This window comes from Musa acuminata, chromosome BXJ1-10, assembly GCF_036884655.1.
Source record: "Musa acuminata AAA Group cultivar baxijiao chromosome BXJ1-10, Cavendish_Baxijiao_AAA, whole genome shotgun sequence".
In the NCBI taxonomy this organism is placed as follows: Eukaryota; Viridiplantae; Streptophyta; class Magnoliopsida; order Zingiberales; family Musaceae; genus Musa; species Musa acuminata.
Window position 1 is genome coordinate 33846602 of NC_088336.1, and position 19567 is coordinate 33866168.

Consider the following 19567-nt stretch of genomic DNA (forward strand, 5'->3'; position numbering starts at 1 on the left):
TGGTCTCTCCCAATTCGTATCTTCTTTATTACACAGCCTTGAAAATCTCAAAAAGAAAAGTTGGCTACTAGTTGTCTAATCGGACCAGCAACTAAAACGATTTAAACAAAGTCTCGATAACTTTAGAAGGAAATAATAAAAAATAAATATCTGGAATAAAAAATAAATATCTCATATTCTAACTTACCATATTGATTACTCCCTGCGTGGGTTGAGATGTTCTTTTGAAGTGCATTAGATGATTTGGCACTAATTTTTTCATTGTATTCTCAGGGAATGCATGAGGATTTATAACCTGCAGAACAAATAAGTCCTCGATATAGTAAGAAAAAACTGATAAAAGAAAAACATGTGGCCTTTATTTTTTGTTCAAATTTCTCAAATTTAACTGATATCATTACACAATAGATTACAGTGTATAGTTATCCAATTCCTCAAAAACTTCAACTAGATTGAACTAAATGAAATAATTTGGTCATTCTATATTTAATAGTGGGTGCCTAATCTATTAATATTTGAACTAATATTACCTTTTTATCCCTTAAAAATTTCATCCAGATCGATACGTGATTGATCTGGATGAAATTTTGTTAAGTCGTGGGTACCTAATTTGTTCAGATTTTAACTAATATTATGCCCGACAATATAGTACAATCATGATTTATTAGATCCTTACCGTCATGTACCATCAATTAGGTAATTCTCGACTGTCCAATGCTACACATTAGTGAGGGGTGAATCGTGAATCAATCACTATACAATCAAATGCACTGTACGAGAAAATAGAGGGCACAAGTAGAAGATGAAACTGGAACACACCAACTTCGTGTCGGTGATGCAAACAGTAAGTGAGGAGATGAAATAGCATCTGAAATGATTCTATGGTTGAAGAAAAGGGAAAGCGCACAAAGTGAGTATCACTTTGTGCGCTTTCCCTTTTGATGATTGAAGGTTCAGCACTACATCATACATATTTGATGATACACTATTACAGGCTAACGTCCACTGAAAAAGACACCAAAAGCCAGATTCTGAGTAGCATCTTGACCATATCGTTCTAATCATCTAGGATATGGAATTCAACATTTATAACCGTTGAAACATAAACTTAGAAAAAAGGTTCACCTGCTGCCATGGTACCGGAGATATGAAATTTTGGGACTAATTATATATTCCCTCAATCTAGTTAGATCTCTTTAGCATATTGATCTTTAAATTTAAAAAAAAATTATTTGAATCCTTATAGTTATGAAAGTGAAATATCTAACTTTATTTATCCTAATATCGTCAGTTTTAAGATAGAAGCACAGAAATGATAGACAAAAAAATAATTTTAATATTCAAATTATATTTTCGATCGTGGTGGATGATGATACTGTTGAGAGCCGCAGATGACTGTTGTAGATAAAGAGGGAGAGCAGAGACGAGTGGTGAGGCAAAGATAGAGGAGAAAGAATATAATATTCTACATCTACGTTGGCGCCGATGCATTCATTTGTATCTGCATCTATGTCGACACAAATGCAAAGCGTCGGCATCTACGTCCTCCTCTTCTTTTGCCTCACCTCTCATTATTACTCTTCTTCTTTATCCATAATAGTTACATGTGACCTCTAGCAGTGTTGTCATCCGTCATCACCGAAAACATAATTGGAATGTTAAAATTATGTTTTTGCCTATCGTGCTTTCGTCGATAATATCGATTATGTTATGATAAATAAAATTAGATGTTTCACCTTTATGACTATAAAAAATTTAATATAAAATTTTTAAATTTAAAGATCGAAATATAAAAAAAATCTAACTACAATAGGTAATTTATAATTAGCTCATATTTCTGTCAATGTTTTTAGATATATCCTTAGTATGATTAGCAACAACATGCCTTTGGTCCCAACAATCAAGGATGACACATCGTGCATAAATTTATAAATAAACCACTATTCAATCAGGCAAGATTAATCCACTCACTGCAGTTATAAATATTAGATATTTAGTAGGACCCTGCTATATTTGCTGGATTACTATTCGTAACACTACTATTAAAAAGTTCAATAAGATAGAATGGCATCTTCAGTTTCAGTTAATAAAATTATTGAAAAAAATGAATATAAAGAAGGTACTTCTTTCAAAAAAATATATAACAGAAAAGTACGGATGAAAACGCAATTACAATAAGAATTAAAGTTAAGGCTACAATTATAAAACAACTAACGAACAAGGTCTTAAAATCATAATCATTTCCAACAGAATGAGGCCAATCATAGAGCATATTCTAAAATAGATTTCCATGGAAGATTTGACAAAATAATGACAGCTACCAACCTAACAACAGCATACCAAACACACCACATTTAGCTAAAAGGACATGCCCACAAACCTAAAGGTTTATTTGACAGGTACAAGGACCTCAAGGTTGCATTTGGATTAGAGAACTCAAGAAGTGCTCCAATGCAACTGATCAACCAAGAAGCACAAATAACCTTCAAGCGTCCAGTAATATATGAACCTTATATTCTTGAAGACACTCAACATTTTATCTATTAGCAAACGATTTCAGAAGCTCTCACTCGTTGCTTGAACTACCACATTAAATAGTGCATACTCATGTTAAGTCCAATGCATATAATTCGGAAACTGAGTTACTTAGGAACCCTAAAGACATTGTCTCACATAATATTCGGAAGCAAGAACAATGACAAATCATCATGCCCCAAATACACTGATTGACAGATGTGCTACAACAGCCAACATATATGATTGTACGCACATACAAGAATATAAGATCACCAGTAATCATCGTCCTTCTAATGCATAATTTTCTAAGGCTATCTAAAGAGCTCTTGTGTATACAGGGGAAAAAAGAGATCCAAAGTTCAACAGTAAATATAATCTTTCTTTCTTCTAATTGTAGTTGGAACATTATGAAAAGGTTAAGATATTAGTGTCTTCTTTTATAAATGGCATTTCATGGACATAGTCTCAAAGCGAATTGCTAATGTAACCGGAATATCTAAGTAATTTTATGCCATGAATGATATTAATTGAATGAACATGAAAGGAGAAGCAGAACCATGTAGACGAACCAGTCATGGAAGAACTCAATCATCCTTGGATACGAGTAATGGGCGATCGCAGCACCTACTTGCAAGACTCCAAGATCACCATCCTCATCTGCAACAGAAAGCACCCCAACACTTCGTAATCAAGATCGACCAAGCCAACGAAGGCCGGAGGAAGCGAAGGGGTAGGAGATTGGCGAAGGATCTAGCGGAGATCACTTCCACCAAAGGGAGAGGGGCGGGGGTCTGCGGGAGAGACTGAGCAGTACAAGCCAGGATGGAATTAGGTCCGCTACCCCAGGAAGTAGGCAGGTCTAGCGCCGGCGGGAGAGGAGGAAGCCCAGGTTCGTGGGGAGCAGAGATCGATGAAGCGGAGAAAGACAGATCAGGGGATGGATGGGATTTCTACGGATGACATTTCCTATGGTTTCATCATCTTGTTCTTTAGATCGAGCGAGCCATCTGCCTAATCAACCTCCCCTTGGAAAACTCCAGCAGCTTCAAGATTGAGCCACAGGCGGCCTCCTACGCCGCCGCAAATTTATCTTCAGATCGATCGAGCGACCGGCCATAGTAACCTCTCCTTGGCAAACTCCAGCAGCTTCAAGATCGATCCACCCGCCGCCTCCAGCGCCAGCACTTACCCGCACACACACCGACCACTTGCTTGTCCAAGGCGACAAAGGGAATCAACCCGTCGTCGAGAAATCCAAAGCCGTGGAAGCCGACGCCCATGGATAGGGGCGCAGCCGCAACCGCGAAGAAGTAGAAGGGTAAACGGAGGATCAGGAGACCGGCGGCGAGGTTCCAGTGGAGATCGCTTCCACCATAGGGAGAGGGCGCGACGGTGGGACAGGGTCCAGGGGAGATGGTTTCTTGGTCTTGTTCTCGGGGTCTAACTAACTTTATATAGTAGGGAGGAGGCGGGACGCGTTACAAGTTCAAATTAAAAATAGATATCTTATTTAACATTTATACCCTCGTGGGGTTTCGATTACCTTTTTACCCCCACACGAACTCTCGTCGTGATGTTAACCGTAGTTTACATTAGGCAAATGGGTAAATGACACGAATTAACAAATTGGTAAGTAAGAACCCACAAATTTCGCCCTCAGTTGGGTATTAACTTTCTACTCGTACACTTCTCAATCTGAATTTGAAGGAAATCTACTTCTGATTTAAATTGAGTTAAATAAATGTGAGTCAGGTTGGACCGAAGTGGGCCCACACGATGATCACCTCAGTTAATATGATCCTATTTGGACCCGACTAATTACCAAGTAAATCTCTCTTAAGTCTATATACAGAAAAACTGAAATATTAATTTGATCAATCAAAAATATTAACTAAAAATATGTAAACCTGAGTTAATAATAATATACTTTAATAAGTCCATTTAAGTCATATAAACTCCTGATGTGGAACTAAAGTAGATAGAACTCAGCAATCATCAACTGTAAGAATGCAAAACAAAAAAAAAGGCCTCATTTGAAATCCCAATCTTAAAGAGTTTTCTCAATCTTAAACAAGTCTGAACAAGGCAGAAGAGGGAATACTGTCAGCCCACTGGTATCAAGTATTCAATGGTGTGAATAGAGAGCCAGACACACCATGAAATGCAAGTAACAAGCCAATTTCCCACCCTTTCCACATTGTCCAGATGTGATTAACACATACATCATTCAAGTTCCAATATATATGAACTCTATCAATATGTCCTTGAATGCATTTATCTTTACATTCTGATGAATGCTAAATGGCTAGGCTCATTCACTCTCGTAGTCTTCATCATCACCAAAAGAAAAGACCGAAGCATCTGCGGCGATTGCCTTGAATTCACTCATGGTGGTGGACTCCAGTTCAGGGGTCTCTGCTATTGAACTCTTACTGCTCCCTTCAATTTTCGCATCAGCAGCATCAGGATTCTTTTTACCGTCTGCTTCATCTTTTAGTGAAATTTGACTAATGTCTTGTGATATAGTTGCGGCTTCCTCTTTTGAAGACTTTATTTCAATTCCCTTTGCTGTAACTGTTGTTCCATCCTTATCACCAACCATCCTGTCACGCTTGCTCTTGGAGGACCCAGTCTCTTCCGCTTCACTATCCGAGAAGACATCGTCTTTGTCTTGATTTCCAGAGTCCCTATTGGCTGTAGAAGGTGGAGTGCTACTTTCTTTTGTTGCAGTAACAGATGTGGTGCCCCCTGCAGATTCCTTGTTGGCATTTGAACTACTTTGTCGTGGAGGATTAGACCCATCATAATTCACAAGCACGACCTCGACCTGGAATCCCGGAGAAGGTAATTTTCTCTGCAAGATGAAGGTTCATTGTTGAGCTACAAGAATGAGAACAGATACAACAACATGATTAAAATATCATATAGCTGTAGAGCGTCACTGAAGTCTAACTACAGCTGAAGAAAATGAATTGTTTGTTTTTACCTAACAGCTAATTGATCAAAACCTTTTTTTTTCCGTTAAGTTGCAAGTCAAGAATAAATGGTTACTAATCTTCCGATGTAATCATCCAATAAAGAGCACTGATGCTTCTGAACCAATGACCTAGTGATCATTTTTGTTTTTTAGTGGCAGTGTCTTACCTTGTCAAAGCCGTCAAGGTCAGAAGTATTCAAAATCTTTCTGTCCTCCATGAATGTTGTATTTAGCCAGCTAGCCAATGAGACAAAAAAAAAAAAAAGTGAGCTGCTGGAACAATTAACAGGAATTTTCTTTCTCTGACTGCTGCAAATATCTGTTTAATTATCATATACATAAGGTTATGCATTACATTACAGGAAGTTAGGAGAAACTTTAATCTCTTAATGCATCCCTCCAAAGGTTAATAACCTGAAGAGATAGAAGCCTTTGGAATAATATAAGCAATACCCATTGATTTTGCATGGTTTTATGGACAAGTAATTTGGATGATCATTTAGCACAACCTACCATAAGTTGTTTGGCCTTTAAATGTTTGAGCAGTTTGAAATTCAACTGGACGTGCTGCACTTTCTATCAATGTTCATCATCTCGATAGATATAAAGGAAAAATGAAATATATTTTCACTAGAGAAACATTATCTAATCGCTCCTATCCATCACACAAGCTGCCACTAATCAGACAGGCGAATGGTAACAGTTGAGATGCTATAGGAAAAAAGGCCTGAATTAAGATATTATCCTCTGAACATACAGGAAGATGAAAAACCCAGAAAAACAATGCAGCTGACCAGCAAGATGCTGAATTTTACATAGTCTAGAGAACTCGAGAACCCAGAAATCAATAAAATAGGGAAATTGCCCTCACCAGTAAAAATCTCCTTGTCGATCATGGAAGTGAATTTTGAAATCACCAGCCAACTCCGTCAGACCAGGCTCACCTGGCAAAGCAAACACCATGATCCCCTTCTTTGGTGCACTAAACCAGAAATCTTCAGGCTAAAAAACATGACGATCAGTAAGACATAGACATAATTTAATAAAAAATGGAATTGAAACTAAACAAGTAGCATACAGGTCCAAAGAATTTGGAAACCTCTACAGCTGATAAGCCAAGATATGAAAGATCTACTGCACCAATATTTAATAATAATTTGTTTACATTTCACATTGATAATATTTAGCAGTTGATGAACTCTATCAGTTTAGGCTTTAGCAACATCTCAAACATCAGATGCAAGCAACCTAGCCAGATTCTTGCAACAAAAGATCAAATGACATGAAACTTTATAATGCATCAGGAAAGTGAAAATAGGTTAAGACATCAAGGAAAACAGCAAAGAATACAGAAGAGAGTCAATTCATTCTGCCCAAGTATAGCACCTGGATTTTTCAGTTTTTTGCATAAAGGATGTTCAAGAGAATCAGGACAAAGAAAGTATATTATAAAAAATGTCCATCTTGAATAAGAATAAAAAAAACCATACTTAGTTTAAAATAATGTTGCCAAGCATATACAAGAAGAGAAGAGGTCTTAATTGTCAGTAAATCCAAGTTTGAAGCAATAAACATGCTTGGTTCTGGATCAAAATGTACAAAGCGCCAAAATTTGAAGGGCCAAAACAATTGAAATTCTTCTGATAATTGCTTGATCAGGACAAGCAAAAAGGCCTTTTCGATACACTTTTTAACAATTGAAATCTTTCACTTGCATTAATGCCAAGAATAAAAATTTTATTGGAGTTCAACAATTTTTTACTATCATAAAAATTTCTAAAGAAAATAAATACGAAAACATGGAGATTTACTTAATATACTCATAATTTATCCATGTATTAAAATGTGAACAAGTCCATTGACATTTGTTTAACACTTGAACTACATATTTGCTTTAGGTGCCTGGTTTATTATAGTAAATATTTAGTGTCTGAAGCATGTGTGTATATATATAAGCACCTGTGGATCTGAATATAAATATGCACACATTTAAGCATGAATAATCTAAATATAAACATGAATGTGGATATGGATCGATAATCTTATAACCAATGGAAAGTGTTCATTTCAAACATAATTATAAAATTTTGACCATAGAATGGACAATTTGATGCATATAAAGTCATCCACCCTACCATATTTTATTTAGGTCTTGGTCTAAATAGTAATTGTCCAATGCATAATTCCCACCAGTTAGATATAGGGTCATATAATAGTAGAATTGCCACTCATCCATCCCAAGCTAACATGACACATGGTTTGATACATTTGTCCATCACATTCAGCATAATTAGAGCATCAATGGAAAAATAAAGAGTGTGTGGAAAACATACAGCAAGATAGGCACATCATTTTCATGTTATGTGAAAACCAACTCAATACAGTAAAATAACTCACTTTTTTAAATAATGTTCTTTGGAGAAGAATGAGGGCTATAAATTGTCAATCATCACAGAGATACTCAACATAATGCAGATCATGCACAGTTGTCCAAATACCATATCCTGCACACCACCAGTCCGGGACCATGTTTTTATTTTTCTTAGAACAATGATTAATAAGCACCACTGTTATAGAAGTTAGGAACTGTTATCGGATCACTTGGCAACCTACCTATGTCCATCTAATCAAGGTCTACTCCACGGTTTTAAATCTCAGTTCAGTACCAGATTCAGCAATCTGGTGCCAACCCAAATAAACAATATATATAAATATATATATATATTGACCAGTACTGGAACGTACGGTTTCATAATGGTCCAGTTGGTATGGTGCATATGGTACCAGTATTTGAAACCTTGGTCCACACTATCTACATTCTCAGAGTAACAAGAATATTCTTGCCAAATAACACTACCACTGAATCTAACAAGATCAGATAGAATTTTGTGGAAAATGAATCTTACATTTATGCTACTAGAATGTTTAGAATGTCAGAAGTTGTTGGGATCAAAGTTTAAATGAATATCTTAAAAGGGTGCATAGCAGGCGACAATTGAAATCCTAGTCTACACTATCTACATTCTCAGAGTAGCAAGAATATGCATTCACCAGAAATAAATGATGCTACCAATAGAAGTGACAAGATTACATAGAATTTTGTGGAATATGGATCTTTTGTTTATGCTGCTAGAATGTTTCAGAAGGTCAGAATTTCTTGGGATTAAAGTATAAATTAGTTATAAAAATATGTATTTTTTCCCTTCATGACTTTTGCCCAATAAGATAATTTTCTATGTAGCATCCAAAATTCAATTTGGTGCTGCAAATAGCACTTCCACAGTGTGTTCCCATCAATATTTAGTTCTCAATTAAGTGACACTCTATTTAGTTCCTACATCTAGGTAACTTTTTCTACACAGAATTCCTCAAGTATCCTTTCTATGACCAGTAGCAAACTTCAGAAATAAAAGCTTTAAGTAGTCTTCATTCTTGAAAACTTAGCAAAATAGGGCAGTTCAAATTGAATGGAACCATATCAAGCATTGGCTCAAGTAATTAAGGTCCAAAAGATCCAACCAAGTTAGAGGAAAATACACCATTAACAGCAACAAGCACACTTTGAATTAAATAAATATACAAATGATAAGAACATACCATTAAATCTTTGGTCCTCGGATGCTTTTTTGTCGAGAAAAGGACTCCTGTTTTGCAACAGATGCAGGTGCTACACTTAGTACCAAATCCAAAATGAAGGAAATGTATACATTTAAGTAATTCAACTATGCCCCAATGCTTAAATCACATGTAAGCTAATTGTCCTTAGATATACTAATATGTCGATCAACTAATAATGCAGATGCAAATTTATGGTACATATGCATGGCTAAGATGTTCAGCAACTAATAATTAATCATTAAGATCCAGATAATGTATTATAAAAGAAGGTATGACAGCCTTTAGATAAAACGTGAGATAATATGCTTACTTCTCTGCTTTCAGAAGATAAAACTGCATACTAGTTTCCTTTACTATCCATGCAAACTTGTTGCCCTCCTTTTACTATCCATCAAGAATTGCACCATCCTTAGTGACTCATGAAATTTCGTGACTCATGAATTTTCTTTTGCTTTTCTAGTATATTATTTGCTTTTCTAGTATATTATTTTTCTAATTGATTACTAGCTCTTTCATATTTTCTAAAATGTTCACTTTTAAAAGTTTCCTAAAATAAGAATCACATGCATTTAGATATGTGCCACACACCTGCACATGATGTTTAGTGACCAAATTACCCCGCATATTGATTTTTCTTCTAAAAAACTTTAGCACCACAACCAACCTAAGGTCACGCATCAGTTGATTTCATGGAACCAAAGACTAAGTGTTGGTTCTCAAGTATTCAAAAGTTATCAGCAATATCAGTTAAGAAAGCTTCTAAATCAGGACTTATTCTCTCAAGCTGGTTGTGTTAATATGTCAGCTAATAATTAGCTTTTGTTTTTGCTTCAAAATTTTCCTCAAGTATCACGAATCAAGTTATTTTTACACGTCTATCTGCCAACTTGCTCTCTAACATCTTAAGGTCACATGAAATGTCAACAATTTCAGTCTTTAGCAATCATGACAAGCGAAAAGGATGGCATACATGAGAGATTTATATGTATTCTATCAAAAAAGTGAACACCCTCCTTGAAATATGTAATCTGATGAATGGTAAAGCCTTCCTCCTCAGACATTAAATGAGAGGATTCTAGAAACATTAGCATCTATCTAGTAATGTATAATCAATATAGCTCTTATTGCTAGGTGGTGTCAACAAAATTTGGAAGAAAATGAAAAGATGATACTAGTGTAAATTCCACAAATCAGACATACAACATTTACTTCATTTTTAGGTGCCTAAAATGAATGTAATTCATGTGTTAATATGAGATCTCAAACTAGCTAATACCATTATGATTGGAAACAGTGATTGAAGGCCGGATCCAATAAGGACACCTATGAAGACGAAAACCTCTAAGCATGCACCTGGAAAGAGGGAAAGTATGGCGTTACTGAAACTAGCATATTGACAAGCTAATGGGAAAAACAAACTAGAAATACGAGTTACCTGCGACCTGGCTGATTTTCACCATCGAAGTATGTCAAGATTCGTTCGAAATATTTGACATACCTCTGCAAGTACCAAATTTTTTTAAAAAAATGTCAGAATGAAAACTTATATTTTTCTTCATATTTTAAAGGTATATTATAGCAAGGAATAGACTAACAATCTGACTTGGGAGAACAAGTCCCTTTCCATCTATACATCTTTTCTGGTTGTAATATTCCATGGACTCTTCCGCAGTAGGAAAGAACTGTATGAAACAGCATTAATTTATATCAAAAGAAATAGTAAACACTAGGTAAAACTGGCAACAAATCATGTTGCCTAATAATTTTGCAACTTAATCTTACCTTAAGATACAGAAGAAGGCTAGAAATCATCAACCCTGTCCTTGCCATACCAGCTTTACAATGAACAACAACCACATTTTCAATGTCCTCTTTCAACCATGAGTAGGCACTTTGACAGAATGATATAATAAGTTGAATTGGAGGGCAGTTATGATCATCAAAAGGGAAGCAAGCCACCTGAGAAGCGACAAAAAATTCAGATGTGCAAGAATATCAAAAAATTGGTTAATGAGCAGCCTCTATCTTCGGTTCCACTCTTAAACCGAATTGCCAAGTACAGCAGTCCATACCAATTGAGCATAGACCAGACACTGTTTTACTCAGTTAAGTTGATAGCCACAATTCTAAAGTAACCTAATAGACCAATCGATCACGGTATCGACCTCAATCACAATATCTACAAAGTCATAACTTCTCTATGCAATCCTCCCTTTCTCCCCCACCTTTCTCCAGGGAGGGAGTGACAGAAAAGAAGCATGAGAAGAAGGTGAAGAAGTGGAACATAAGTTAGCTTGGGTATATGCTCTCACCTTCTCGCTAGAAACTTACCTTATTTTTCTTTGTTTTTCTTCTTGGTTGTCTTTTTTCTACCACCCAGGCCAAAGTGAAAAAATATTTTTTTTTTATAATAAAGAACTATACTAGCATAGTACCATGTACTATTTGAAAAGACAGGTAGCAACTCAAACAAATAGAATTTGGTACATAACTAAGTTGATTTTGATAGAAAAAATATATATATTCATGTTTGTGGAACATATCAAAAACTAGCATAGAATTTCTGCACTCCATAAATGCAAAAGTTCAAAGAACTCCATAAACTAGCATAGAATTTTTGCAAACTTTCACCAAAACCCAGATACATGTTAGGCGTCACATGGATTGCAGTGAGAAAAGAAAGATTGAGAACATACCTTTCCCTCAAATAGAGATGCATCATAAAGCCTCTCTGAACATAGATTATATACTTTATACTTACCCTGTAAAAAAAGAAATTCAGTTAAGTACCTATGCAAGAAAGTTTAATGCAAGAGGTTGCAAGTTAGTCATCCGAATTTAATTGCTAAATTTCATTCAGGAAATTGTGGATTTGATAAACATACTAGAAGCTAATAAAATATTGTTAAAGGATAAACTCCACAAAAGTGATGGACAATCTAAATGGCATCCTAGTTATCAGGAAACTGTTCAATATAAAATGTTAACATTTAGCAAATCCTTTTGCAACTCCATGAGAGAGATACCATGAAGAAGCATGACAGCAGTTTAGTCAACAGAGGTGATAGATGAATCAGTGTTAGTTATTAGAACAAACACCAAGAGTACATAGATACTAAGAGAATAAAAAACTAAAACTCCATAGCAAATATTTGATGCTGTTGTAAATGCCAGTACATAAGACAACACAAGTCATCAGAATTAAATATGTAACTAGAGCATCTCCAGATTCTCCATACTATAACCTTTGTCAAAGAATTTTTCAGAAAAAATAATGGTTCTACAAGATCCAAAACAGTAAACCACACTATTTAAAATAAGATACTAAAAATTGGCAGGCCAGGGGGCTTTAGCATGTTACTGGCATGATATGACCTAGCACGATACGACTGACCTGTCCTTGTGTAAGTCTATATAGGCCAAAAGTTGACCTGTTTGTAGCTTAAAATGCTGGTGCCACCACAACATGGCTCAACAGTAAACTCCCCATGCTGACAAAAAATTCAAGTCTTGATCCAAAGCAAGCATTAATAAGCATGGGGAAGAAGGATGGACAAAAGGAGCAAAGATGAATGCTAGTCACTTTGGTCTGCTAGCTATCCATTACAGCCTTTCAAATTGTATGTTTACCTCAACTTGCCAAAATTATTCTCTTCACTGCAGTTTCTTTTCTCATTAAACTTAGGTTTGCATCATTTTACCACCATAACCATTCATTAAGGGTCTTTTTACTCAGTTTACAAACAGATAAATCGAATTAAAGATACAAGCACCCATGCCATCCAAAGCAACCAACCATCAATGAAATATACTCTCAATAAAATATTTTATCAATTTTTAACCTCATCAAAGGATAAGCAGAAAAACAAAGTGGTTCTTTCAGCCAAGCAACTTTGTGACAGAATCCAGTATAACATGAACAAACATTTTACATTGCTTTTTGGGAACATGTTTGAGTCAGCTGTGCTCATTTTGGGTGAGCCAAATATAAGTTTCTGTAATGGATTGGTTCAATACTTAAAATAGACTTTTAACACTCGATTATTTTATAACTCAATCCTTTCAGAGTCTCAATAGAGGGATCTGCCATCATCTGATCATCGGAGAGGAGAAATAGGCAAAACAGGGCTACCACATCAAAGAAGGGGATCAAGCCACTTTCAATTCTTTGTGTCATCTCACAGAAGCTATGCTGACACATCTTGGAGGAGAATCTACTACTATTTGCTGTCTCCAACAGCCCTTGCAATTGAAGGGGAGCTCAAAAGAGAAAAATAAGTGGAGAAACCAAAAAAGAAGGTTAGCCTACTGATATAAATTTTTTACCTTTCTTATTTTACATGGAAAAGGTATATTTTTCTTCTTTTTGTTTTCTTTTGTAATGATGCTGGAACAGGATGCCAGCATAATGGCTTCCCATGGCATGTCACACATAGTGCGCCAGCCACCAGCTGAAAATTGGGGTGCTACCAACATTTCTGACCTTGCTTCAAACATCATAGTAACAAATGACTGCTGCAAACTGATCATATCAATTAATTCTTGGATTGGCTTACTTTGTAAATAAATTCCTTTACGTACAAAAAACCAATGCAACATGTGGAGCATTTGACTTCTCCATACATTAATTGTCATCCATATTTGGACGCAAACATATTGTTTAGATTGTTAAGTGGTTTCTGTAACAGAAGCAGAGGATACACGAAGTACCAAGGTAGTATAAAACAATATTGACACGAATGATCATCAAGATAATTAGTCAACATGCTTTATAGTGCATCTGTCTCTGGTAGATAATTTTGACATGAATAGAGAATATCAATGCTCCATCTCTTACCTATCTCCCACTCGTGGAACTTCAATTTCTTTTAAGAAGATGCAATGGTATTCGGTTCAAATGCCACAAGTATGATAGAATCAGTAGTGTTTTCTTTTGTCATAAAAAGCAACTTATTATATGCAATAATACTATTAGAACACTAATCATTTGTTGACTTCGGGAGAAATAATAACAGTGACAAGTTATTGTCATACCTTATGATGAGTTTCAAAAAATTTGATCACTTCTTCCATATGGTTGCGATAAAATCCCTGTAAAACCAATATTTCTTTTAAATGAACTTAATGAAAACAATTGTTATCGGCAATTAGTCAATTTCTAAAGTACCTCAACGTATCCAAAAAAGCCTGAGCTCATATCACCTGCCGGGAAGCCCATAGCAATGATATTCTCAGTAATGTATGTCATATCTAAATCAAATCCACCTTCCTGAAATAAATAAAAGAGAAAAGGGGTAATATGCAAGATACAACAAATCAAAGTTTTTTCCTTCTTTCTAAAAGAAAATTAGTGTAACATATCAGCAGAAGCAATAATGAAGCCATATGATGAAGATTTAGGTTGACCATTGTTCAGAAGTTACAATCCATGTAAACAAAAGCATGTTGTTCTCTACATAATAAGGGTAACTAAGATTAATATAAAATCAAAACGAGAGAAAACTAGGAAGCAACCTAGTCATAAAAGAAAATAGAAGAAAATTTAGCAATTGACATGATACCACTGTCACATTAACATTTATGCACGAGAACATGAGAGAAAGTACTAGATATCCTCAGGCCTCAATACTGTTAAGATTTAAAAACTGTACGAAGGAAAGAAGCTGGATTGCTAAGTACCAGTACAAGTAAAGAAGAGATGGTTAATACTTCATAGTGCTTACTTGTGATGGACAGGAACACAACACATCCACAGCAAACTGGATACTTGCACAAGAAGGATACAAATCTAAGCATGCACATGAGCATAGGTATACTTCGCATCCGTGATCAAGTAGAAGTGCTAATGTTGCTCATAACATGGCATAAACTGTGTGAAGGATATGCATATTCAATAAACTACAGACAGAATATGAACAAAAATGTTTAGAGGGTGCAGGAGAAACATAGTATGCTGTAATTAACCAGCCAGTTCCCAAGAAAGATATCTAGTTTTGGTATTATCAAATAGACCAGTTCCTTAAAAAACAGATGCATTACTTAAATACATAAGAATCATTAAATGGGACTATTTAGTTAGCATAACATGCTTGAATATAATCATGAAACCATATGCATCAACACATCTAATATTTTGTTTCTACATAGGAGCATTTCGATCAGCTCCTTGAGTGTTCAGGTAACGAAGACGCATTACTTATTTATCATAAATATCACCAAGTGGGACTAATTTAGTTAGCATATTGTGCTTGCATGTCATGTAACCATCCGCATCGAAAAATAATTTTACATATAACAAACCCCAAAGTATCTATCATCAACTAGCACTGTTCCGATGTGAAACATTAGGACACATTATACATTACTTTTATTTTGATAATAGAAAAAGAATCTGAATACCAGTCCGCTGCTGATTCTGGCAACTTACTATATCAGTAAGGTACGACACACCAAGCCGTATATTGACCTATAAAAGAATAAAGAGGAACAAAATTTGTACCAGAATTAATTTATAAGTTTTGATACCGCTACTTGCACAGACTGATAAGTATTGGCTGATACGTAATGGTTTGACTGGTATTAAATTCTTGATTAAAAGCATATGATATGATATTTCTGGTAAGCAAACCAAATTTGCTTCAAACAAGTACATATCACACTGCCATATAATAAGTGATAATATTTCTGCTGCTGGTGGAATTTTTCTCCCAAGTATTGGTGTATCTCTAAAGTAATTCTCATATGGTCTCATTTTTCTTAAAATAGATATACAATCTGCTTCCCACCACTTCACTGTTAAAATGGAACATCGAAATATAATTCCTTCAATTAAAGCAAAGCACATTTACAACGGGAAACTTAATTGGCATCATGCCCTTTGACTGTGGTAAGGTCAAGATTGGGCTAATAATTCACAAAATTGATGTTAAATCCAATTTTTATTTTTATTTAAAAGTACTACCTACCTTTATAATTTTAAGAAGCCCTTCTATTGTTTTGGCATTTTAAATGCATATTACAATTTACTAATATTTTTGTGGTTCATGAAGCTTATACCATGTTGATAGAATAATTGAATTGTTCCTTTAGACAATATGTGCATTAGCATGAACGTTCAACTAGTCTACTGAGGTGCACACAAAGAAACCAGTAGAGCAAGCTACACAAAGAAAATTTAGGTCAGAAAATTGATCACCTCACAAGTCTGAACAGATAATAGAGATGTAAGGAAAGCGTAATAGCAACAACATTACCTGATATCTTCTTTTGTTTTGAGAAACCATGTGCCGAGCCTTTACTTGGACAGCCTTTACTGCACTTCTCGATGTATCAACTAAGCCTTTTGTCAATGATCCAAAAACTCCAGGTTGAGTGGTTGTTGAGGTGCCCTCAGCAACAGTCTCTTCAGACTGAGGAGATTTTGGAGATGAACGAAACCCAATTCCACTAGTTAAACGTGAAAATGTTGACTTTCCTGCATTTACAGACTGCACATCGTCTTGGCCAGATGACTGAGGCAATTTAATATTTCTGGCCCATGAGGATATACCAGAAGTGGAAAAAATAGATTGCGTGTCTCGTGCAGAAGCATCTTGTCTAGGAGAAGTAGAACTTTGATTGACAGGGGATGTAACGGGAGGTGAAGATGTTTGCTCAAGTAGCTGTGGCTCCATTGTACTCAAGGAATCCCCAAGTAAAACACAAATGTTTGTCAATTTTTAAAACACCAAATTACATGCTGCATATCTGCAAAATAACTATACTGAATGAGAAAGATAAACTGACAAATGAAATGAAAATTTTGTATAAAACAAACTTGTATAGCCGAACACCATTGCAAAACACTGAGGGACTAATATACTATGGAAAATAGAGTAATAGATAACATGTATCTTTTTATAGTCTTAATATTTGCACCCTTATTAATTCTGTTAAGCTAAGCATTCAATCCACAGAATAATACCAAGGCTACCCAACCAGTGAACACACTTAACATGGTCTATTTGTGCACTTAAAAAACTTCAGGATATTATTTACCAAGGCAGTAACTTTTGCACTGCCACAGTTTCAGCTCTTGATTGTAGTTTAGATATGCTTACACAATATTTATTATAATCTAGTAATAAGCTGTAAGGTAAAATAACGTTGTCATGGTCTCATGAGCCAACCGATCGCAATTGACCTAGTTGAATCGAGACAAACCTGACCAGTGAGAAAAGATGGAATTATTTCAATACTTTTTAATATAACATTGTAGGTAGCAGTTTTTTGTACCACCCCATCTGAAAGTATTCAAATCTAGAAAATTAAAATAAAATTATGAATGGAATAACATGCAGATATGTTGAACAAACAGACACCGTAACTGCTGTTTCCTAAACTTGTGGACTGAGCTTCAAGGATCCAATATGCATTGGTTTCTTAAATAATAACCTTCTCTTACTATTTGATCATTAAACACATTCCTCTAGTAAATCTTTGTGCATTTTAAAACTCACAATAGCATTTTATTGTACATCCACAAGTGTGTACATGCAAAGAAAAGCTATATTTTTAAGTACATACATGGATATATAAATTTTAATTTGGCATGCATGTTTGAGACTTTCTAATTACTTTTGTTAGTGTTGAGAGATTGGATAGACCAAGCTACTGAATGTCTATATCCATAATCTAATATTCAAACATATTTCAAGAGGTTTTATCTACATATATTTGCCTAAGGTAGGTGTTATTGATGGATTGTTCTGGGTGAACATATTCTCTTTTACTCACTCTTCCCTTTCATAGTTGCTCTAGGTCTTCCTATCCAAGAAAGAGCATTGATAGGCTTGAGTTGATGTCCTAATTTAAACTGGTAATGCATCCGATTCATGAGATATATACATCTCTATTGACTTATCAAGATTCCATTCCAAATCCATATTTGTCATAAATCCACCTTGTACCCATGTCTATTTAAACAAGTATGATTAAAGAATTTATCATATGTCTAGCATTCAAATCCAAATTCTTTTAGCAGACTAGAAGTATATGCCCATATAAGTTTACAATATTGATTACTTCAGATCCTAGTTCTACGAAATCCTTGCCTCATCAACCACATTTGTTTCAAAAGCTATCAAGCCTTGGAAGAACCTTTGCCGGCCAGAATGAGTCTCGTGATCAATCTCTCACCGGCAAAACTGCACTCCATTCCTTTCAGATATCTCCCATCTCTTCCATAGTGTGATTATAGTAGTGTCCGGGTTTGGGTAAGTGAGTCTTCACAACATTTTTCTGTCGTTAACTTTTCTTATACCAACATTTCCCAAAGAAAAAGGAAAAAACATAAGTCAAGCAGAATAGAAGAAGAAAATACATTCGCTTTCTTGAGCTTACCATGCCCTAATTGAATCCTGAAAACCTTAACAAGATCAACTTTTCCTACTTTCGGTGATTTACACTAAAGATTATCAGGCTCGAATCTCTTTTACCCTGTCACATTCATAATCTTATCGAGAGTCTCGATGGCCACAATAAGGTTCAAAAGAAGCGATTACAAGATGATGGAAAGAGAAAGAAATCGAATTACTGCAGCAAAGAGATCAAGAGAACAAAGACTGACCTCGGGGAGCTAGGGTCGGCGGAATCGAATCTGTTGGCGGAATGCGATCCGGAAGCCGATGTAGGGCGGTCGAGGGCGCAGGCTTGAACCAGATCTTCTAAATAATTGGACTAAACTAAAAGGGTAAACTACGATCGATGGCGACGTGAAACGCGGATCCAAGCGCGTGGGGGCTGCGGAGTCGTGATCCGTTGGCGCGCGGCGTTCGACCTCGAGATCAGACCGAAGATGAACTTAGCACGGAGCGCGAGGGAGAGATCTGTGGGCTTCAGGGAGATGGAACGCGGATGATAAAAAGGCGGCGGCCCGGTCCACGGGGAAGGGATTCGACTGGCCGGTTCGGATTGTTCACTCGGTTGATCACATAAGGGCAAACTCGTAAAAAAAATCACAATCATTTATTCTCATAAATACCACTCTCCTTTTTGTTATTTACATAAAAGTTCACACCAGCCACTTATATCTGAGTCAACGATGAGGACGAGACGGTATAGAGAGAGAGAGAGAGAGGGAGAGAGAGATGAGTGGTGTGTGTGGGCCGGTTCGAGCTTGTACCGCAAGTGATCATTGGATATGTCTAGGAACCGGAGTTTGTTGGGTCGGCCTTGAAGACGGAGGGCTTTAAACGTTCCTATGTTACGAAAAATTTGATGTATTCAAACCCGTTTGAGAAAATATTACTCACGATTTTTTTTTGAATTTTTCCCTCGTTTTTTAAATATATAAGAAGAGTTTCAACTTTTTAAAGTGATAAAAATATACTCATTTATAGTTGATAGCTTTAATATTTGAGAATTTAAATGGTTTTAGATGTAGATATATAAAGGTGTTGACATTTTTTCACTTTA

At 35.7% G+C, this 19567-nt stretch overlaps 1 protein-coding gene across 1 annotated transcript; it reads right to left on the reverse strand.

The window, feature by feature from the left end:
- Nucleotides 1-4549: 4549 nt before the first annotated feature.
- LOC103969529 (phosphatidylinositol 3,4,5-trisphosphate 3-phosphatase and protein-tyrosine-phosphatase PTEN2A) lies at nucleotides 4550-19013 on the reverse strand. The gene is made up of 13 exons (XM_009383083.3): nucleotides 18720-19013; nucleotides 16366-16858; nucleotides 14280-14381; nucleotides 14147-14203; nucleotides 11809-11874; nucleotides 10895-11071; nucleotides 10708-10794; nucleotides 10548-10612; nucleotides 10389-10465; nucleotides 9092-9138; nucleotides 6366-6496; nucleotides 5662-5731; nucleotides 4550-5371 (listed from the first exon to the last, which is right to left on the reverse strand). The coding sequence occupies exons 2-13, from the start codon at nucleotides 16783-16785 to the stop codon at nucleotides 4829-4831; spliced, it is 1842 nt and encodes a 613-aa protein (XP_009381358.2). The 5' UTR covers nucleotides 16786-16858; nucleotides 18720-19013; the 3' UTR covers nucleotides 4550-4828.
- Nucleotides 19014-19567: the final 554 nt, after the last annotated feature.